Below are 23,000 nucleotides of genomic sequence, written 5' to 3' on the forward strand. Positions count from 1 at the left end.
CCCCTCTTCCAACGCAGTCTGCCAGCTCAGCATTCCAGATGGAGAGAGATTTTCAATGGCAGGCTTGTAACGCAGGCTGCCTGTGCCAGGGATCAATCCCCGTCCCTTTGGGTTTGGTGATCAAAGGGGAGAGAGCGGGGGCAGCCCCACAAAGGTTTTAGTGGCCTAGGTTCCAGAGGGCAGGATAAGAACTATTCCCTTCTTTTTCCCCAGGGGGATCCAGGACCAAGTGGACTGATTGGCCCAGCTGGTGGTGCTGGATTGGAGGTAATTGTCACTGCAGAACCCCAGTGTGCGGTCTAAGGCGCACCTCACCATCGCCCTCTGAAATGAACATTGGAAGAGTTCCCCCTTCCCAGCCCAGGCCAGGACTTTCAGAAGTAACTAGTGATTTTTGGATGCTTCAGTTCTTGGGTTGCCAACTTGGGCACTGGAGTTCAGGAAGTGCTGAGTACCTGCCCTCTGAAAACTGGCCCCCTTTCCTTTATGGTGTCTCAAGTTGGACAACACAAATCAGTAGGCCCTTCTGAAACTCTGTTCCCCATATTTCAGTCATGTTTGTTTCCTTAGTTGTCGTCTTTCAAACACTAGCGCTGGGACACTATATTTTACAAGAGCACTGTAATGGGCTGGCCTGACATCCCCGGAGACAGATATCTTCTCTTTATTCCCATATTTGTCCATGAGACTGATACAATAATGGATAGCAGCCGTGCAAGCCCTCCAATGATGTGCTTCTTTCAGGGAGCATCTGTGAGAGGGACAGGATAATTTTCTTCCCATGGGCTATTCAGTCCTTGACCTGCAGTGAAGGTGTGGTGGCATTGACCCCAGTGAAAGACAAAAACCTGAGTATATACCCATAGTCCCTAGTGTGCTTGTACTGGGTCACCTAGCCTGCACTGCCATATCCTCACTACCTAGATTAAAGCCAGTTCAGGTGTGCCCACCCCCACTGCAATCACATCTTCATTTGGGGTGTAGACCTTGACGCTACCAGCATGGGTACCAGTCTCCATGGCGCTACGTTTGGTAGTATCCTAATAAGAGATACCAATGAATGCATCAAACAGGTGAGAGTCAGATTCATATTAATTCTTAAATGTTACTACAGGGAGTCCCTGGGGAAGATGGAAGAAAAGGAGAGCGAGGCAAGCCAGGGCCTGCCGTAAGTACTAAATCCTGCTCCAGAGCAGAGGTTGGGGAGTGTTCAGAGATCAGATCTGGTGTCATTCAAAGAAGCTCCTGACAAACGGCTGCTCTTTTAACCTGGCTCTTTAATATTTTATTCTCTTCCTGATTTTTTTTCTTATGCTTTAGTTTAATGGTTTGTTCGGTAGGGAAGCAGGTGCTGCTGTATGGAACCAACTGTTATCTGGACTGTCCCAACTCTTGAGTGCAACAAACCAGGCTGGAATGTCATAGCAGCAGGCTTTGTTGCATCTTTATTTCTACCTAGGCTGTAAACGGCCTTTTCACAAGCTACTTGGGGATTTTTCTTTTAGGCCTGGGTGAAATCAGAGCACCTCTGAAACTGGGGCTAGATGGAAACTAAGACTTTTTCAAACCTCAAGGGTGCTTCCAGGTTTGGGTTAGGTTTCAGGTCAGTTCTGAAGCATCCCCATGTCCCAGCCTAGCAGGCTTAGGACTGAGGTGTATAGAAGTTGTCTAGTTTCCAATGCAAAATGACAAGTCATTGCAACGTTTTGCTTGCTCTAACTGAAATAATCTGCTCCTGCTGATGCTAATTGTATTAAGGGACAAGAGAAATTGGCCCAGCCTAGTATCCCTGACTTTTTGGTGCTTCAGAATCTAGATCCAAATAGGACATTATTGTCCCACCTCGAGACAAAATGGTTGTGTTTATGGTAATGTCACTATGCAATTCCTCTGAGAAGTGGCATTGTGAAAATGTGAACGGATGGCCAGGAACAGATCCCTTCTGGTAAATACTTTCCAGTCAAGTCCTTATTTCCTTGATTTCTGCAGAACTATAATCAGCTGAAAGCATTTCAAGTAGGGTTTGCCAATAAGACACGTGACTAAGTGCTGCTGTAATGGTGCAATTAGTTACCAGTGTCTGTTGTAGAACATGCATAATACATTTTGTTTAATTTTTGCTGGAGTAGAACAAAGATGCTTGAATTGTTGGGATCTGAAAGGTCACCAGAAATACACATCACAGATAGCTCAGTGTCCAGACAGCAGTGTCGTATTCTTAAAAGCGCTCACCGTCATCTTCGGTTCAGATTAAAAAGGGCAGATAACCTCCCTGCTTCCCTGCATGCACTGTATGATAAAGGCTGCAACCGATGACATTTAATGATTGCAAAGGTGCCATTTACAAAGCACTGCAGATGCACTAATGATGCTGTGCAGCTTAATTGAAGAAATAAATCTTGATCCGGGTTCTGAGTTTCCCATTGTCCAGGCTGGCAACTCATCTCTCCATGACGACAAATGTTTTTTTAGTTCAATAAATTCCATTTGCAAAGAGGACATGAAATAAACTGTACCAAATAAAGAAAGCTTAAAAGATTTCTGAGAAATGCTGCTTAGACTTTTTCAACAAAAAAAACCCAGATAGGTTAGAGTTGGACATCAGTGAGCCACAAGGTGAATTTGTTGTTTCCAGAATATGTCCAGTTCACAGAGAGACCTGGCTCTGAACTGTGAAGCTCCAATCTCGACTGAGATCCACAGCTGACCATCCTCGTAGCTGAGTGAAGTGTGGATCATGGTCCAGTTGGGGGCCCATCTGGATTCACCTATTCTCTCCCCCTGTTTTGCAAGCCATTTGTGGCTTTTATGAAATGGGCCAAATCATTCTGCAGGAGCTCTCGCTTTTGACATTTCCACAACCACGCTCTGCAGGAAGAGACAGTTGCGACCAGTGGAGTCTCCTCTCCACACTCTCGTGCAGTGTCACCGTGTTGGGTCAGGTTGGTGAGGCTATGAATTAAGTCCATAAGGTGGCTGCATCTCCCTTTTCTGTGCACTCTAGGGTGCAGCAGGCTCCAGGGGTGAAAGTGGGAGCCAAGGACTCAAGGGCTTTGGTGGGCCTGAAGGACCCAAAGGAGATGCCGGGGGAAAAGGAGAGACTGGCCATCAGGTAACTTTACCCACCACCTTCTCTCCTGCCTTTGTGAGATGATTCCCCTCACTGCACCCTCTCTCCATGCTGCTGCACATGCTTGGCTTGAGCTCCTAAAGATCCACACATTTTGCTTTGCTCCCTTCACCTCTGACCCCAGAAGGAAGGTACATGCAACAGGCACACACCCTGGGTTGCTTTCGTGCAGGAGGGATTTGATCTCTGAGTCCTACCCTTAGCCGTATGTGCAAAGTGGCCTCATCCTTTGCCTGGGCTTTGAGCACATACGATGCGAGTTGGTTGTTCACAGCCCTTCCATGTGCATCTTTGGAGGCGACGTGTGCAAACCCTATTCTTTGTGGATGCCACTAGCAGTCAAGATAATGATCTGCCACGGTAGCTATCAAGACTTTCAAGTCCAAACATCAAACAAATACATTAATCACCTTGTGCCTCTCTGGGACTTTCCATTCTGGAGCACAAAATGATTGATATAGATGAATTAAGTCTTATAACTCCCCTTTGAGGTGGGAGGCATTATCCCCATTTTACAGATGGGTAATCTGAAGCACAGAGAGCCTGCATGAGTTGCCCAAGCTCACTCAGTAACAGGTCAGTGGCAGAACTGGGAAGAGAGCCCAGAGCTCCTGACTCCCAAGAATATTTACTCACTAGACTGCCTTTCCTCTGATTCACCTGAAGCTAATGTCAGTTGTGTTTTTCTCCCCAATGAATTCAGGGTTCTTGTGGGCCACCTGGACAAGTGGGAGGAGCAGGGCTAAGTGGCATTGAAGTAAGTGGGCCTCTTTACTGCTTTTTGAGCAAATATGGAGCTTGTGGTTTGTGACTGCCCACATGGTGAGCCTGTGCTCAGAAGTATGAACAGGATTTGGGCATGGTGAGGGAAGATGGCTGGAACTGTACCCAATATTTCAGAATGGTTAGGCAAATGGCCGAGTATGAATGACATTAAAGATCTGGATGATAGGATGGATTGCACTCTTGGCAAGTTTGCAGATGACACTAAACTGGAGGTAAAGGTAGATATGCTGGAGGGTAGGGATAGAGTCCAGAGTGACCTAGACAAATTGGAGGATTGGGCCAAAAGTAATCTGATGAGGTTCAACAAGGACAAGTGCAGAGTCCTGCACTTAGGACGGAAGAATCCCATGCACCACTACAGGCTGGGGACTGACTGGCGAAGTGGCAGTTCTGCAGAAAAGTACCTGGGGATTACAGTGGACAAGAAGTTGGATGTGAGTCAACTGTGTGCCCTTGTTGCCAAGAAAGCTAACGGCATTTTGGGCTGCATTAGTAGGAGCACTGCCAGCAGTTCAAGGGAAGTGATTATTCCCCTCTATTCGGCACTGGTGAGGTCTCATCTTGAGTATTGTGTCCAGTTTTGGGCCCTCCACTACCGAAGGGATTTGGACAAATTGGAGAGAGTCCAGCAGAGGGCAATGAAAATGATTAGGGGGTTGACCTGGGGCACATGACTTAAGCGGAGAGGCTGAGGGAACTGGGCTTATTTAGTCTCGAGAAAAGTGAGGGGGGATTTGATAGCAGCCTTCAACTACCTGAAGGGGGGTTCCAAAGAGGATGGAGCTAAACTGTTCTCAGTGGTGGAAAATGACAGAACAAGGAGCAATGGTCTCAAGTTGTAGTGGGAGAGGTCTAGATTGGATATTAGGAAATACTATTTCATTAGGAGGGTGGTGAAGCACTGGAATCTCCACCCTTAGAGGTTTTTAAGGCCCGGCTTGACAAAGCCCTGGCTGGGATGATAGTTGGGGTTGGTCCTGCTTTGAGCAGGGGGTTGAACTAGATGACCTCCTGAGGTCTCTTCCAACCCTAATCTTCTATGATTCTATGATATAAGCAGATTGCACTTGATAACGTGGAATTCTGTTGTACAGCAATGTGTCCACCACACTCGTAAATAGTGGGCATAAACATGCACACACACACACACACACACACACACACACACACATTAAAAGAACATTGTTATGATTGCAAAGCCAAGCACTCAAAAAGTAGGAAACATCAGAATTCTGGTTGCCCGCGCAAGCTTAATTTGCGCCCCCGTCTCCATATGCATTGTGATGTGTCTTTAACTGCATGATCACAGGCTTGGTCTTTCCACAGGACTCCAGCCTCTTCAGTGCACAGGCTGGACCTGCTTGGGGATGAATCAAGGTTGTGCAGTGAAAGAGACTGTCCCCTCTCCTGCCAAGGCTTCTTGTCCCAGTCTCTTTGCCCAGCCAGTCCCAATTTTCCCTCCACAGCCTGTCTGCTCATCGGATCTGTCTCCCCTGTCCCCTCCTCTCCTTCCTTCCTCCCGCCCCTTTTGGTTCTCAGTCTGTTTCCTTGCCCACCAATTCTGTCTCTCCTTGTCTCCTCAGCTAGTGTCAGTGTCCCCCGCATCAACTAGCTCCTAGACCCTGTCCCCCTCCCACCTCCATGTTTCCCACCAGGATCTCAGGGGGAGTCGCCCCTCTCTATATTTACTTACCTGCCACTCAGGGGTGTTGTGAGGACAAAATCCATTCCTGATTGTGATGCACTCAGATAGGAGTGTGGTGAGAGCCATGAAGGGATCTAGAAGGACAGATCACCTGATGTGCTCTTTAGGGAGATGTGAATGTAATGGATTATTTATCTGTTTTTTCCCTTAGGGCCCTCCAGGCGAGAAGGGGGAGCTGGGGGATCCAGGAGAACCAGGACAAATGGTGAGGGCAGAGAGAGGCAGGTGTGCCATGTGCCAGCTTGGAGCACGTCCGCTCCACCTCTCCCTGCAAGCATACTTTTCATGCCTCCTTTTCTTCCCTGAAAGCATGACCCAAGCACCTCTTCCGGAGCAGGACTTGAAGGCTTACCTGGCCCCTATCAGGCTGGGTGAAAATCCCTGCGCGCTCTCATGGCCCTGCTCCACCCCTCTGGGCTTTTACAAGTCCTGCTTAGAACTGCATCCCGGTGTGTGTGGGCAGGGCTGGGGACAGAACTCAAGAGGGGAGGGCATTGGACTCCCTTGTGAGGGTACTGCATTAGGGAGCATCGCTGAAGAGAGACCCTCCTTGGAGAGTTTGTGGTGTTCCCGTAGAGACACTTCCTTCTCCCTTTTGACTTTAGGGGCCTCAAGGACAGCTGGGTCCAGAGGGACAGAAGGGTCGTAAAGGAGAAAAGGTAACTTCAGAAGGCCTTCTCTGCTCTTCAGACGGGGAATGACCCTTCCTCCCAATGGAGCGCTCCTATTGTAAAATAACATGGCCTTGGCCCTACTGCCGGTGTGCTCTGTGTCTCTAGAGCACTAACCTTTTGGGGTTTGGTGCCAGGGACTCTTCCATCGGAGCAACAGGTGCCATTGACGCATGACTTCCTGCTGGCAACTCTTTCCTTTATATTGCTCCTTTCGCCCCAAAAGATCTCAGAGCACCCGCTACTGAAATGCAGCCACTTCTGGGGCACACTGCAACAATGTGCAATAACCTAGGATGAGTACAGTTGGCCCTGCAAGGGGAGAGCAGGTGAGCAGTCGAGTGTTGTGCAGTCTTTAGTGCCTCAGTTTTCACTCCCACCAGAAAAGTAATGATTACAAATAGTGTCTCCCCCCCGCATCCCCCGAAGGGCAGCAACTCTTTCCTGATGGGAGAGTGTTTATAGGGAAAGAGGGCTGATTGCAGCAGTGTCCTGATGCTCTCAGCGAGAGGGGGTTATGAGCTGCATCCCTTCTATCCCAGGGATGCTGTAGCAGCGAACGAGTGACCTTGGTTTCCCTTGGATAGGTAGGGAGGAGTCTTTGCCCCCTTTCTGGCAGTTCATCAGAACTGCTGGTGACTTGCCATGTGTGTGTTTGTCTGTTTCCTTAGGGGAACAGCGGGCGTGAAGGAGATCGGGGCCTCCCCGGCAATCCTGGCAGACGGGTAAGGTGGCATTATCCTCCCCACTGCGTGCTCTACATCCACTGCTAGCAGCTGCTCCATGCTGGTGGTTAACGCTAACCCAGTGTGAACGGTCTGAGTTAATTCCTCTCGCTCCAGCGTGAGCAGCACCTAATGAGGGCAGTTTGCAAAGGGGCATCTTTGAGGGTGACGTGGGGATGGGACACCGCATCACGGGTTGTTTGGGATACTGTAGTGATGGGGAGAGGATACCATTGCTGGGGGTGATGCTGGGGTACTTTAGCAGTGAGGCGCTTTAGGGGCGACCCCCAGGGGGGGCTGTTGTAGTGAGGAGCGGAGCTGAGCAGGAGACGTTATTGATTTTCACATTACTTTGTTCACAAACTCCAGTTCTCTATCGTTGCAGGGCAAGCGAGGCAAAGCCGGGCGCAAGCTCCCAAGAGGCCCCAAGGGACCCAAGGTAGGCAACCCAGCTGTTTCACTTGTCCTTTCCCAGCTGTGCCAGGTGACAGTCCCAGTCGCACTTGGCCTTGACATGTCTATCCTTGCCCGGGCTGCACTAGCCACTTACAGTGCTGAGCTAGCACAGACCTTAGGCTGGGTGAGTGCCCCGCACAGCTGCTTTGCTAGGCAGTAGCATATGCATGGTTGTGTAGCTATCAACAGTGGGATGTGCCCAGACTCTGCTGGGCACACAGATCCATGTCACCTGCTTCTCCTTGGCCTGTCGTGCAAGGGCTAAGTCTGGGTCCATTATAGGTTTCATTAAGTCACCTTGGATACCCAGGGGGCAAACTGGACAGGATTCCAGGCACCTAGAGGTCTCTGAATGGATTGGATTTGCTTTCTGTGAGAACCACCATGGAAAAGAGTCCACCATTTTCAACTGGTCCAGGTCACTGACGTTGGAGGGTGAGCAACACGCTGTGCCCTACAGAGCCCCTCTGGGAAAGGCTTTGTCACTGGCAACTGGGGGCTGCTTAGGGCATCAAATGAAAGGAGCTGTGGTGAGGATCCCCTTAGGTAAGCCAAAGGCAGGGCATCGTTGTGTCTATGAAGGGTCCTTAGCATGACTGAGCCTAGAGTGCCCACCAGCGGAGCTGTCAGAGAGCCACTGTGGCTCCCCAGTCTCTTCCCACACCCCCAATCTTATCACTGCTTGCGGGGAATCTGGTCCCTTAACACTACTTAGTGTACTACAGCACATACGAGTCCTGATCTGATAGCCCCTTATGGTATCAAGCATGTTAGATGCTCTTGCCTTTGCATAGGCCTGTCCCAGCTGTGCTACTGCTGGTGCGGTGTCTCTGAATTCTCGCTCTCTTTCCCCTATGCTGCGGGTTTTCACAGCAATGAAACGGTCAGAGGCTGATTAGCATCACCGGAGATCCTGCTGAGAGCTGATCTGTCCATGTGGCAAGGTGGGAGGAGCCAGTAGAGAAACGGGAGGAGAAGGACCTTCCCTGCCTTAGGCTGCTCGTGGAGCAGTGATGTATGGTGGAGCAGTATGTCCTGTTCCTCACAGGCTGTCCCCACATCTTGCATACGGTCATCTGTCCCCACATCTTGCATACGGTCATCTGTCCCCACCCTTCCTCAGAGAGGAATCATCTGAGGCAAATCCTTTCTCCTCTTCATACCGGAAGCATGGATCCCAGGGCCTGTTCCCATCTTTCTGGCACTTGCACCATCTCCGCAAGACTCTGTTTTTTTCTGCACAAGAAACGCCTGTGGAATCGTTCCTATCTTGCTATTCTATTATGACACTGAGAAGGGTTTCTTCTCCTTCTGCCTTCCAGGGCCATCCGGGTGAACCAGGGTCAGACGGACCACATGGCCCACAAGGACCTTACGTGAGTATTGGCCACAGAGATGGCCAGTTGGGATAGATGTCTTTTCTGAGCCTGCTCTTTTGCTGACAAGTTTTAAATTAAGATTGGGGTGGTTTATTTTTCTGAAAGATCTGCTCTAGGAATTATTTTGAGAAGTTCTCTGGCCTGTGGTACGCAGGTGATCCCACTAGTTGATCAAAATACTCCCTTCTGGCCTTGGAATCTATGACTCTTTCTAGGCATAGAGCACATGATGCTGAAGAGCTTTCTAAGGGAGAGGAAGGGCAGTCTTGTGGGTAAGGCACTCAGGAGAGCAAAGTTCAAATCCTGGCTCTGCTAAGGCTCTGTATGGACCGGAATCCTATATTGTGCTAGGCACTGTACAACGGGGGAGAGTCCAGGACTGCTTGTCGCAGGGAGCTCTCCCAGCACTATGAGGCTGATTCTTCTCTTGTTGGTTTGACACCCTTGTAATGCCACTGACTTCAGTGGAGTTACTCCCAATTCCTGCTGGCCTGAGAGCAGGACCCAGACTAGCACAGCGGGGCTCCATATAGTCAGTGGATGCCCTTTGATGGTGCAGTATCATGTCTTTAGGCTGGAGCAGAGCAGCCTTCACTCTGTGTGAGCTTCTGCTTCCCAGTTGGGAAGGCAAAAGCTGTCTCTTGGACATCCAGCTGTTGCTATGGCAATCCCTGTGATCTTCATGTTTTGTTCATCTACAAATGATCAGACATAGGACTGGCAAGGACTGCCTGGGTCAAGTCAAGTCCTCTGCTAATGCAAGCACCCTATCATATAATCCTATTAATAAATTTATCACGCCCAATTTTAATATTAGTTAGATTGGTTGCCCCCTGGACAGGTTCATCCTATAGAAAAAAAAAATCCGGAATCAGTTAAGCATAAAGGTCTAGACTTTGTAGGTATTTTGCCTATTCAATCTTACTTGCCCTTCCAGAATCTAACATTCCTACAATAGAGCATGCCACAGAGCTGGTCAGATAATTTTGATTAAAATAAAATCATGATGAAAAACAACATTTTGTTATAATCTGTGCATATCCCATCCCTGAATTTTCTGACCACCCATGATGTTTGAGAGGAACATCTCAGCCTTGGAAGGGATCTGTCAGACAGGTGATGTAATCACATTCCCAGAACAAGTGCCCTCCGGGAACACAGCACTTCCAGGGAGGGGAGGAGTTGGCAGCTAGAGTTGGTCAAAAAAAACAATATTATTTTTTTTAGATGGTGTGTGAATTTTAATTCCTTTTTTCACAAGTTTTTCCAAATGTTGAAAAACGTTTAAATGTTTTGTTGAAATTTCAATCATTTTTTTTAAAAAAAAGAGAAAAGTCCAGCAGTTCTAGACCTGGTTGAAGAACTTGACAAGTTTTGATGAGAACTGTTGGACAAAATGTATTTTCCCTTTCTTTGTTCATCCAAAAAAAAAAGTAATTGAAAATGGAAAACTGATAAAATTTCAAGCAGCTTTAATGGCAGCCAGCAGTAGTTGTTACTGGCAAGGTTGGTCTTTGTTGGGGGAAGAGATGCACATGAAACACGAGGCGTTTAGCCCATCTAGAAGTGGTGTTGCCTTGCAGAGTTCTCAGCAGCGAGTAACTAACTCAACAGTAATCAGAGAGTCATAGTTGATGCAGATACATGGGTGCTACATTTTTCCCCCCACAGGGGATTCCTGGACTGAAAGGGGTGAAGGGAGACCAGGGACCAAGAGGCCAGAAGGTATGTAGGGTTCTGTTCTACTGATCACTTGGGCACTATGTTCTAGTGGGGGCTTTGCATGGGTGCAGTATGACTCTGTTAGCTTAGCCACCCTACTTCTTTGCACGTTGGTCTAACTCTTTCCATGAGCCTGTAGATAAGCACGTGTTAGGCTCCTCCCTTTCTCCCTGGCCTTTTACCTGTCTCACCCTACCCATCATGTCACATGGTGGTTGAAACCAAGTCCTAGGAGTATAGGATCACTTCATCCCCACATCACCTCTTCCGAACACTTCTGATGACTTTCACATGTGGGTAGATAGTCTCTTTGTGCACTGATTAGGTGCGTGATTTGACCATGGCTGAAGAAGCCCATGCATATCTTGATGGCCCTATCTGCCAGCTTTGATACAGGACATAAGGTGTTCCCCAGTGCCAGTCAGTTGCTCATGACCTTCAGAACTCGCATTTAAAAGTTTTATTTATTACAGTAACAGAACCTAAAGCATTTTCAGTAGCGCTGATTGGGCAATTGGTTTGGTTTTGGTTTTCACCATGAAAAATTTCAGTAACCAATATATATGTTTTTAATTGTCATCCAAAATTTTCTTGGAAAACTCCTTGGGTTTTTCATACAAAAGCTGGAAAAAAATGGTTAAAAACCAAAAATGTTTGGATTTTTGGTTGTCAGATTTTTTTTATCACAAGAATTTCTGTTTTTTTGTATAGTGCCATTCCATGCCTGTAAAAAAACAAAAACAACAACCAAACAAACAAAACCAGAAATCCTCTGAAAAATAAAAGCACTTCTCCAGAAAATTTTCAGCCAGCTGCACTTAACAGCATCACAACAGTGGTTCACCATGCTTGGAACTGTCTGGCCCTGCTTGGCTGATGTGTGTTGGATGTGCCGCTGTTAGCGCATCTCTTCTCTCAATGGGATGAGTGTGAGGTTCTTGGTCAGACTATCAACGTAAGAGAAAACCCATGTAATCAGGAAAGTGGAACAAATCTAGGCCTCCTGCTAATTTCTGCAGTTTCCCTCCTCTCGGTGTTTGAGTTTGAAGGAAGGACATTGGTCTTGTTTTGCATTTGTGTGGATTACGCATCTAGGGAGGATTTTGAATCTCTTTAGGGTGCTCACCAATCTGATGATGACAGCTGTACAGGGAACACGATCAATATCTATCAATACTTTGTACTTAAAACATACAGCAAAACCAGTTCTGATGATCATCTGCGTTAACTCCTTTGGTCTCAGAATCTCCTGTCTTAACAGCCAGCAAAACCTCAGACCTTGGCTGCCATAATGAGATGTAGTAACTGACATTAATAAGGTTCCCTGTATCTAACCTCCACTCCAGCTCACACTCCGTCTCCCAGAAACTGATTATTAAAGGGCTGCTAGAACCTTTCTTACCTTCCCACGTCTCAGATGTAGGGCTGTTGTTTTGTTGTCTGTGCTGTTACCAATTCCTGCCCGTGATTGACTCTTCTAGGGTGAGAAAGGCAGCAAGGGATATCGTGGCCCACAAGGAGATGATGGCTTTAAGGTATGTATAGTGATTTCTTTCTTTTCTTTCCCTTCCCTGTCCTGCCTCTTTCAACTACTTACTGTGGTGCTCACTCAGTACCTGTCCCATCTCTTAGGGCAAGCAAGGACCCATAGGTGCACCTGGAAGGTCAGGATCAAAGGGAGAGCAGGTAAAGGACTTTAATTTGTCCTCTCCTTGTGTAGATTGTTCTGCAGTCATCTGCAAGCCCTGCCCCCCGCTGGCTTGCATGGCTGCTTTCAGGCACCAGCTGGTAGTTCCAATATTGGGGAAAAGGAGGTACAGGGGGGAAGCAATGAATTCATCCAAAGGTAAGTTCCCAGCCTGGGGTGAACAAAGGCGTGCAGGCAGAAGTGACGTTACTGGAGGGAGGGAATTGGAATTTGGCTTGGGTGGATGTTTGGCACTTTTTGGTTGCTGTTACAAAACCTGCCTCTTCTCTGCAAAATACCCTGACAGGTAGAAAAATAAGAAATGGCTTTGGTTGTGGACCCCAGCGCGTGGACCCCAGCGCTGCAAAAGGAGGGGGATTTGCCAACAGAGACAGTGGGGTCTAGTGGTTAGAACAGGGGACTGGGAATCGGGACTTGGGTCCATTCCTGACTCTGACTTTCTGTTGACTTTGGGCAAGTCTTCTAATCCCATTGGACTCCATTTCCTTTTTATACTCCAAGTAGGATTGGGATCAACCTCATGGATGTAGTGAGGTTTAATTTAAAGTACAATGGGATCGTCAGCTGAATATGTGTGAAGAATTCTTTTCAGAGTAGCAGCCATGTTAGTCTGTATTCACAAAAAAGAAAGGGGGTACTTGTGGCACGTTAGAGACTAATAAATTTATTTGAGCATAAGCTTTCGTGAGCTACAGCTCACTTCATCAGATGCATTTGGTGAAAAATACAGTGGGGAGATTTATATACACACACACAGAGAACATGAAACAATGGGTTTATCATACACACTGTAAGGAGAGTGATCACTTAAGATGAGCCATCACCAGCAGGAAGGAGGGGGGGAAAGGAGGAAAACCTTTTGTGGTGATAATCAAGGTGGGCCATTTCCAGCAGTTAACAAGAATGTCTGAGAAACGGTGGGGGGTGGGGTGGGGGGAGAAATAACATGGGAAAATAGTTTTACTTTATGGAATGACTCATCCACTCCCAGTCTCTATTCAAGCCTAAATTAATTGTATCCAGTTTGCAAATTAATTCCAATTCAGCAGTCTCTTGTTTGAGTCGGTTTTTTTGTTGAAGTATTGCCACTTTTAGGTCTGTAATCGAGTGACCGGAGAGATTGAAGTGTTCTCCAACTGGTTTTTGAATGTTATAATTCTTGACGTCTGATTTGTGTCCATTTATTCTTTTACGTAGAGACTGTCCAGTTTGACCAATGTACATGGCGGAGGGGCATTGCTGGCACATGATGGCATATATCACATTGGTAGATGCGCAGGTGAACGAGCCTCTGATAGTGTGGCAGATGTGAATAGGCCCTATGATGGTGTCCCCTGAATAGATATGTGGACAGAGTTGGCAACGGGCTTTGTTGCAAGGATAGGTTCCTGGGTTAGTGGTTCTGTTGTGTGGTGTGTGGTTGCTGGTGAGTATTTGCTTCAGACTGGGGGGCTGTCTGTAAGCAAGGACTGGCCCATCTCCCAAGATCTGTGAGCGTGATGGGTCGTCCTTCATCATCAAGGATCTACAACCTATCCTGAAGGACGACCCATCACTTTCACAGATCTTGGGAGACAGGCCAGTCCTTGCTTACAGACAACTCCCCAATCTGAAGCAAATGCTCACCAGCAACCACACACCCTTCCTACTGGTAAAGCTCCTTCCTGCTGGTAAAGCTCATCTTAAGTGATCACTCTCCTTATATATAAATCTCTCCTTATCACTCTCCTTATATATAAATCTCCCCACTGTATTTTCCACCGAATGCATCCGATGAAGTGAGCTGTAGCTCACGAAAGCTTATGCTCAAATAAATTTGTTAGTCTCTAAAGTGCCACGAGTCCTCCTTTTCTTTTTTGAAGAATTCTTGTTAGTGATGTTCCTTTCTTGCCTTGAGGGCTGGAGAATCCCTCTGCAGCTTGGCGGTTCAGTGCATGCTCTAAACTCCAAGGCCCTGAATGGGGCAACCTAGGTCCGGGGCACCCATGGGTTTTTCCCACATTTTCCTGCAATATGTTGTCAGCTGAGCTTGTGCCATTTTTGCAGGGTAATATCGGCCCACCTGGACCACGGGGATCCTCCGGCTTCCCTGGAATGCCAGTAAGTCCTTCGCTGTCCCAGAGGGGTGCATGTGACGGGACCATGTGATAGATGGGCAACCAGCTGCTTCACGCACTTAAATAGATGCTCTGGTTTACAGCTGCCCACCAAAGCCGGCTGAAATAGCATGACTAGTTACATAATAATAATTATTGGGACAGTTCAGAATGACTCAGGGAGCCCTCCCCAACAGCACTCCCCTTCGTCACACACTTACCATTGTTCCTTTTGAAACTACTTTGTTCCCTCTCCCAAACTGGACTTCTCCTCCAATCTTCCTGTAGTATGGCAGGCTTGGTGGGGCCGTTCACACTCCCACTCTAGACTATGGGGGTGGATGGGGTGAGTCACATTCTGCCAAGTGAGATAGATTATGTATATTGGGTTTTAACCTCACAAGTCGTCAGAAGCCTGGGATTCCCTGGGCTCATTGTGCTTTGCTGGTAACAAGCGATGCAGTGACTGACACTTAATGGGGTAGTTCAGGATTGGGCACCACAGAGATGAGAAAGGGATGGCAGTTGAGCCCAGTGGACAGAGCACTGGCCTAGGACTCAGGAGACCTGGGTTCTATTCCCTGGCCTGCTCGGTGTCCATGGCCGAGTCACGTCTCTGCCCCATGCCTCAGTTTCCCCACCTGTAATGATACCTCCTTTGCGTATTGCTTTGAGATCTGCTGATGAAAAGTGTTTTATTCATATTATTCCATGTCTTTATTTATTGATGCAGTGGTTATATGTCTTCCCAAGTCAGTGTATATCTTCCAACTCAGAGAATGTTTTGTTTTTTTTCTCTCTCTCTCCCCTTCCAGGGTTTATTTGGACAAAAAGTAAGTAGGATGTAGTGTTATCTTCTGGGACCTGACTGTGTCCTAGCTCTCTCCTCTGAACATATCCCACCCCACGTGGCTATCTCTGCCCATCTCCCTCCACCGAGCCCAGTGTCCGATTGGGGGAGGAGAGACTGTTTATGCCAGATCTGCTGCCAGTAGAAAGGGCTCAGGGAAAGCTGGAGCAGCCTGCTGCTTTTTCCCCAGAAGGCCCTAACACTTGCGCTGATTTGTGCATCTCCTCAGCTCACAATCTAGCTGGCCTTGGGCATCCTCTGCCCTTAGAGTCACATGTGTGGAGAGATGGCAGTCAGGGACAAATTCTGGCTACTGGAGCCCCTGAGATCTAATCCTGGCTCTGGGCACCAGCTGCCCGTGTCTCCTCGGGCAAATCAGTCAGTCTGTCTTTGCCAGTCTCCCCTGATGCAAATGGGGGTGAGTCTGCCAGGGTTAAGTAGGTGGCCTTTGAAGCTAAAAGGTCTGATCCTCAGCAATGCTGCCTTAGGGGCCGCAGCTGTTGTGACCCAGTTTCCTCAGTAATAGGTTCTGCGTTGGAAAGTTCCTGGGAAAGGGTGGGGCTGACTCTAGCTTTAACAAGAACCCTCAGCAAAGTGCGCTGGGCAGACTCTTGGCTGCATTGCCACAGCCTGGACAGAGTGGGAGGATGGGAAGATTTGAGAGTCGGGTCAGGGATCTTCTGGGGAAGCTGCACTTAGGAAGGAAAGTTTTAGCAAAGCCTTTGATGCGGTCTCCCACAGTATTCCTGCCTGCAAGTTAAAAAAGTATGGATTGGATGAATGGACTATAAGGTGGATAGAAAGATGGCTAGATCGTCAGGCTCAATGGGTAGTGATCAGCGGCTCAGTGTCTAGTTGACAGCCGGTATCAAGCGGAGTGCCCCAAGGGTTGGTCCTGGGGCCGATTTTGTTCAACACCTTTATTAATGATCTGGATGATGGGATGGATTGCACCCTCAGCAAGTCCACAGGTGACACTAAACTGCAGGGAGAGGTAGATACGCTGGATGGTAGGGATAGGGTCCAGAGTGACCGAGACAAATCGGAGGATTGGTCTAAAAGAAATCGGATGAGGTTCAACAAGAACAAGTATAGAGTCCTGCACTTAGGACGGAAGAATCCCATGCACCGCTACAGGCTGGGGACCGACTGGTTAAGCAGCAGTTCTGCAGAAAAGGAGCTGGGGATTACTGTAGATGAGAAGCTGAATATGAGTCAGCAGTGTGCCGTCTTTGCCAAGAAGGCGAACTGCATATTGGGCTGTATTAGTAGGAGCATTACTAGCAGATGGAGGAAAGTGGTTATTCCCCTCTATTTGGCACTGGTGAGGCCACATCTGGAGTATTGCGTCCAGTTTTCGGTCCCTCACTAGAGAAAGGATGTGGACAAATTGGAGAGAGTCCAGTGGAGGGCAATGGAAATGATCAGGGGGCTGATGACTTACAAGGGAGGCTGAGGGAACTGGGCTTGTTTAGTCTGCAGATGAGAAGAGTGAGGGGGGATTTGATAGCAGCCTTCAACTACCTGAAGGGGGGGTTCCAAAGAGGATGGAGCTCGGCTGTTCTCTGTGGTGGCAGACGACAGAACAAGGAGCAATGGTCTCAAGTTGCAGTGGGGGAGGTTTAGGTTGGATATTAGGAAAAACTTCTTCACTAGGAGGGTGGTGAAGCACTGGAATGGGTTCCCTAGGGAAGTGGTGGAATCTCCTTCCTTAGAGGTTTTTAAGGCCCGGTTTGACAAAGCCCTGGCTGGGATGATTTAGTTGGGGATTGGTCCTGCTTTGAGCAGGGGGTGAGACTAGATGACCTCCTGAGGTCCCTTCCAACCCTAATATCGTATGATTCTAAGAAGTAACCAGCCCTCCTCTTCCTCCCCTGCATTTTGGGGGTTGGGTCTCAGGAAGTGGGGCCCTGCACCGCATATGGCCCTGTGCTGCTGTGCTCTCCAGGCATGCGAAGGAGGCAAACGGAGCCACATCTGCATCTGATGAGCACGACATTACAAGCCATCCCCAGCCCTGGTGGGAAGCTGCGGCAGAGCCTGGCTCTAGCCTGCAGTGTGTGTCGTGCAGGGATGGATGGGGCCTGCCCTGTGCTCGGCTTCAGCGTCATCATCCCATCTCCTCCGGCGATGCTGCTCTAAGAAACAGCCAGCACATTCCTAAATGCCCCCCGTGTCTCCTTCAGTCCCTGCAGCTCGTCCCACATGCCTTCGCCCTGGAGAGTGTCTTGGGAGACATTTTACCCTGGATGGACTGATCCACTAGGGGAGCAGGCCCTGACAGAGGGAAGAGCAGGGATTCCTAGTGCTTTCTCTGGGACAGGCTCCGGCTGCAGAGCATCTTGCTGACTGTTTATTGGTTTCCCCTCTCTCTTTCTCACATTAGGGACTTAAAGGTTTCCAAGGCCTTCCAGGACCCAAAGGCGAGCCAGGCCTGCCTGTAAGTTAAGCCGATATTTACATATCCCCCATCCTTTCTTTCTCAAACAAGAGAGAACTTGCACAGTGCTGCTGACAACCGATGGAGGCAGGGGAGCAGCCTGCCATGTACCTGCGCAGAGCTGGACGGCAGCAGGGCTGGAAGGGACCTCCCGGGTCCTCGCCTCCAGTCCGCTGCTGGCTCAGGCCACCGTTGCTGCTCTGTGCAGAATGCCGAGAGGGGTGCCAATGTTGTTGTCGTTGTCGTTGTCTAGGGTGCGCCTGGCCTTGCCGGTCCCAGGGGACCCTCGTTCAACGTCTCCATGGAGGAACTGGAGGTGAGCGTCGTGAGTGGGGGAACACAGCCATCAGGTCTCACGCAGCATGTGACGGGGGCTGCTGCTTTGGTGGGGAGAATGTTTCCTTTCCCAAAGCTCTGGTTAGTCTTGGCCTGATGGGAGCTGTGTAACTAGGACAAAGTGGCACCTGACAACGTGTGACTGATGTGCTGACTGTCGTTGGCTGCTTTTGCTTGGGGGGTGGGGAAGGGTGGGAGTTCACCTGCACAGGCTTGCTCAAATATAAAATATACGGTAGCTTAATCCAGCGCTAAGCTAGAAGCAGGAGAATTGAGGGCCCCGAACAACCAGTGGCCTGTCTCTCCCTGGGTTTGCATTGCAAGTCTTAAATCCCCTGCCCCCCCCTTTACACTGATTTCTGATTTCCAGCCACAAGAGAAGAGATTGTAACTTTGCTCTTCTTTGGGCAGGAGAAGGCTTCCTCCAGTGAGGAGAGGCGTCTCAGGAAAACCAGCTGAGCCTGTTGGTCACTCCCCAGAAAGTATAACCAGTCAGTGCGACAGTGTTAGATCACAAAGCCCCGTGGATGTCCTGCTGACTTAGTGAGGAGGCATCTACTTAAGCCTACCAACTTCCTCTCCTGCCTGCCCCTTATTATTCGTATTCCAGTTGAGATCAGGGCCCTATTGCGTAACTAGACCAGACAGACACTGGGTGCACTTGGGCTGTTCCTGGCTGATTGGGGAAAGGTGAGGGAGATTCAGATTACTTTCTGTATTTCTTCCACCCCTTTTAGCATCTGATTTATTCAACAAACAAACTGAACTACACCTGGGTGTGGGCTCTTCTGGACAACTTAGGCCATGAGCTGAAGCTCCTGGTGGACCCCCCAAATGGCACTAAAGATAATCCAGCTGCCAACTGCAAGGAGCTCCTGCTGGCTCAGCCTGACCTGCCTGATGGTACCGAATAAACAGCACCGTACCCTTTGGGGAGCGGGGTTCTGGTCCGGATGAAGTCAAGGGTGGACTGGTGTCCTTCCAGTCCTCTCTGAACTCTGCTTGGTAGTTCCATTAAGGAAAGATCACCACTGGCGTGTAGCAGCTGGGGAGCTAAAGCTCTGCAGAGAGAGTTCATGTGGGGGAGGGAAGCGGCCACAGGGCCTCTGCTCTTGGTTTTAAGCAGAAGTCATTAGTCCTGCACCTTCATGAGCACTGAGGTACAGCAGTGAGCTGTGCCCTACCCTGTGGGAGGTGAATGGGCTGCTGATTGCCCCATGGTTAATCTCAGAGGAATTTAGAGACAGTGCATTCAGGACATCCATGTCCAGCAGAAAAGAAGGGTTCCTCTGTGGGTGGTCGGAAATGTCAAAGCACTAGGAAAGTAAGGAGATGGTCCAGATAACCTCCTCTCTCTGATTCTGGATTGTGCACACACACAGCCCCCAGCCCTTCTGACCTGCTCTCTCTAGAGCCCATTGACCAACATCTCCTTCAGCCAGACCCTCGTCATGTCTTCTCGGTAGGAGAAAAAATGAGCTGCTGCCCTGTACGAGTGGGGAGGGGATATCGCCTGTCACATCTGCAATATCACAGAGAAGTTTTGCCCTTGTGCTCGGGCAGGCTCATGTTTTCCTGCCACCGCACTCAGGGTGGGGCGATGTGTTGACGTCCGCCATCTTGGCTGACACAGCGGGAACTCAACTGGGGCCCTCACTACTAAACGTCTGAGCTGCTAAATGTCACAGGCTGGGGCTGTAACATGCTCATATCCTGTTTGGATCAGGCACCGAGGGGGATGTGTAGCCGCTCACCAACGGCTTACATGATTCCTGTGGACTTAGGGTGGGCTGAGGGCCACAGAAGTGCAAAGGCTGGATGCGTTCCTGCTTGTCATCTTGGCTCACTCACTGGGGATTGAACTAAAAAAAGCAAACTCGAAGCTGGAGCTGCTACAGCTTAAAAAAATAAGTGGGTGACAGTGTGAACATGATGGCAGCGTGGAACGTCTTTCTTGCTGCGGAGTGAGCGCCTACATCCCCTGCCATCAGGCTGGTTGCTGTTTATTAAGCCGCAGGCTTTTGTAGTCCACTGTGGGGACTGGCCTGTGATGGGTTGGCTGGGGCGGGGAGTCTGGCTGCGGTGCAGGGGCACAGGACATGACGGGAAAGTCAGCATGATTTATAGCAAACTGAGACCGACGTGGTTAAGGGGCTGGGGTGGGGAATGCAGCGGAGCACATCACAGGACTGTTTGCTCTACTGGGGATGCCCTAATAACAGGCACTACCCTAAGAGTGCGCTTGTAAATGAAAACTAAAGCAGCCTTCTCTCTTCCCAAACACGAGCGGCTCTGGGTGACCTGCTACTTGCTCTTCCCCCTTCCAGGTTATTATTACATAGATCCCAATCAAGGCAGTCCGCAGGACTCTCTGCTGGCCTTCTGCAACTTCACAGCAGGGGGAGAGACCTGTATAGCGCCAGTACGCAATCAGGTATGGCAGGGGGTTTGCAGCACTGGGGGAGTCTGGCTGCTTTTCTCAGGCAGCGGGACTTGCAGAAAATCTGCTTCTCTGCAATGCCTCTGACTGTGGCAGAGCCATGCATGTGCGGATAAGGACCTGGGAAATGATAGGAAAGCCAGGGTAGAGGTCCAGGAATTGCGGGGGGGGGGGGGGGGGGGGGGGGGGGGGAGAGTGACTAATAGCACATCAGAGGCGGGACAAGGGGAATTAGAGAGGAGCTAAAGAGGGACGTAACTTGGAACCTTCGCGGCAACGATCAGCCACATGTAACTTGCTTCGGGTCTGGTTTGTGCTGACTAAGCCACAAACAGTGCAGATGCCTTGTGATCAAGGCAGTACCTGCGGTCTTTTTCTTTAGCTCCTCTGGGGGTGCTTAGGGGCATACTGCTATCTGGGGGTGAAGATTGGTCTCTGTGTAAACCCCAAGAGTGAGCAGAGGGTGGGAAGAGGTAGAGCCTTTGTAAACCACAATTATTACTACACACATGCAGGCCCAGAGCACGGCTCTGCTGAGATGCCTCGGCTGGAGACAAACCCAGGCTGCAGTTCCTGGCCAGAGTTATTTGCTGCCAGGAAGTCCAGTTGTTTAACTTCAGACACAGAGATGCAAGTGAGACCTGAAAGTCATGACAGGCTGTCAGCTCATCAGCCGCATCCGGGGCGTCTAACTGTGGCAACGTTTTTAACCCCCAGGTGCCTATCAAAGCCTGGCTGAGAGCATACACCTCCAAGGACACCTTTGTGTGGTTCAGCACCCTGCCTGGGGGCTTCCAGGTCAGTTCTGTTCTGCCCTGGTGCATCAGGGGTGGCCCCATATTAGCTCACTGGCATGGCATTTCTGTGCGGCTTGGCTCAATACCAGGAGCGATCAGAGCACTGCACATAGGGACGTTTTAATAGGGGACGCAGAACCTGCTGTTCTCATTCTTGGCACGGTCTGTAGGATCAGGTGGGTGCTAAGGAAGCTCTTGGTAACTCTTGAATCAAGCTCTACTTGAAACAGGAATTAATCCAGGGACTTCCTGGGGCCTGTGTTGTACGTAAGGTCAGACTGAGTGAGCACACTGGTCCCTTGTGGCCTTACAGCCTATGAAAGCTGCTCGCATTTTCACTGCACTCCCTCCCCCACCAAAAAAACCCCCTGTGCCTATAACCATGAGGGGGAGTGGGCTGGGACAGGGGGTTGGGGTGTGGGAGGGGGTGAGGCTCCAAGGTGTGGCTGGGGATGAAGGGTTTGGGATGTGGGAGGAGGCTCAGGGCTGGGGTGGGGAAGGGAGTGCAGACTCTAGCTGAGGGTGTGGGCTCAGGGGTGGGGATGAGGGATTTGGGGTGCAAGAGGGGGTTCCGACCTGGGACAAGGGGTGGGTTTGGAGTATGGGATCCAGCCGGGAGGCACTGACCTCAGACAGCTCCCAGTTGACGGCACAGCGGGTCTAAGGCAGGCTCTCTACTTGCCCTGGCTCTGTGCGGCTCCTAAAAATGGGTGGCATGTCTGTCCCCTAGGTGCAGGGGCCAGAGGCCTCCGCCCCATGCACTGGCTCCGCAGCTCCCATTGGCCGGGAACTGTGGCCAGTGGGAGCTGTGCCTCACAGAGCCAGGGCAGGCAGTGAGCCTGCCTTAGCCCCGCTGTGCTGCCAACCGGACTTTTAACAGCCTGGTCAGCAGGGCTTTTTGAGCAGGCACTCCGGTGAAAAACTCAACACCTGACAACCCTAGATAATCTTGGGGTGGGTTAAATGTAAGCCTTGGAAGAGCCGGAATCGCTCCTGGCACGAATGGTGACACCCTCTCCATCAGGCTCGACTCGGGGGCTTTGCTGCAGGTTCAGCATTCTAGGAGCTGCAGTAGGTCTGCTCCTCCACGAGCTGAACCCCATTAACCCTCTTGTCGCTGCAGCTGGAGTACCAGGGAGCCAGCACTGTCCAGCTCCGGTTCCTGAAGCTACACAGCAGCCTCGCCACCCAGAAGGTGTCGTACTCCTGCAGGCCTGACTCCAACGGAGGAGAGCCACAGCTGGAGAAAGACGTCAAGTTCCTAGCGGACTCCAGGGAGCAGAGCTACCTGACCACGCTGCCAGGTTGCATGGTAAGTGGAGGGGGGCGGCAGGAAGCTGTGCCAGTGGTTTGAATCGGGTGTGTTCTTAGCGGAAGCAAGTAGGTTGAGAGAAGTGGAGATTCCCGCAGGGCAAAGGCCTTTCCGATGGAACCCCTTGTAGTTTGCACCCAGCAACCGTTGACAGATCTTCCTGTAAGATTAAAGCCTGTCTTCCCAGCTGCAGGGAGAGGAGCTTTGTGCTGGGTAGCCTTGGGAAGAGGTGATAGGTGCCAACTCAATGTTGGCCACAGCACTGCTACACGTTACCCACAGCTAGGTGGAGCCCATGTAGTATGGATGCTTGCCCCCTCCTGCCCCGCAAGCAATTCCAGTTCGGGAGCACATGCTAATGTGTCAAGCAAATTAGGTGCCAGCTTCCCTTTCACGGTATCTTTGTATGGGCAAGATACTGTTCTCAATAGACTTGGATAGAGACGT

General features: G+C 49.9%; 1 protein-coding gene across 3 annotated transcripts in view; it reads left to right on the forward strand.

The window, feature by feature from the left end:
- The window catches only part of COL27A1 (collagen type XXVII alpha 1 chain), a 256,258-nt gene that overhangs the window by 230,126 nt on the left and 3,132 nt on the right, over positions 1–23,000 (forward strand). For all 3 annotated transcript variants that reach the window (XM_038374879.2, XM_038374877.2, XM_043498970.1), the window contains 20 exons: positions 214–267; positions 1,115–1,168; positions 3,005–3,112; positions 3,834–3,887; positions 5,773–5,826; positions 6,227–6,280; positions 6,964–7,017; positions 7,403–7,456; positions 8,796–8,849; positions 10,524–10,577; positions 12,056–12,109; positions 12,207–12,260; positions 14,329–14,382; positions 15,194–15,211; positions 17,615–17,668; positions 17,922–17,984; positions 18,742–18,907; positions 20,332–20,438; positions 21,162–21,242; positions 22,365–22,553. In XM_038374879.2, the coding sequence (XP_038230807.1) occupies positions 214–267; positions 1,115–1,168; positions 3,005–3,112; positions 3,834–3,887; positions 5,773–5,826; positions 6,227–6,280; positions 6,964–7,017; positions 7,403–7,456; positions 8,796–8,849; positions 10,524–10,577; positions 12,056–12,109; positions 12,207–12,260; positions 14,329–14,382; positions 15,194–15,211; positions 17,615–17,668; positions 17,922–17,984; positions 18,742–18,907; positions 20,332–20,438; positions 21,162–21,242; positions 22,365–22,553 (1,434 nt within the window). The remainder of the gene's footprint in view (positions 1–213; positions 268–1,114; positions 1,169–3,004; positions 3,113–3,833; positions 3,888–5,772; positions 5,827–6,226; positions 6,281–6,963; positions 7,018–7,402; positions 7,457–8,795; positions 8,850–10,523; positions 10,578–12,055; positions 12,110–12,206; positions 12,261–14,328; positions 14,383–15,193; positions 15,212–17,614; positions 17,669–17,921; positions 17,985–18,741; positions 18,908–20,331; positions 20,439–21,161; positions 21,243–22,364; positions 22,554–23,000) is intronic.

This window comes from Dermochelys coriacea, chromosome 16 (genome assembly GCF_009764565.3).
Source record: "Dermochelys coriacea isolate rDerCor1 chromosome 16, rDerCor1.pri.v4, whole genome shotgun sequence".
Lineage (NCBI taxonomy): Eukaryota > Metazoa > Chordata > Testudines > Dermochelyidae > Dermochelys > Dermochelys coriacea.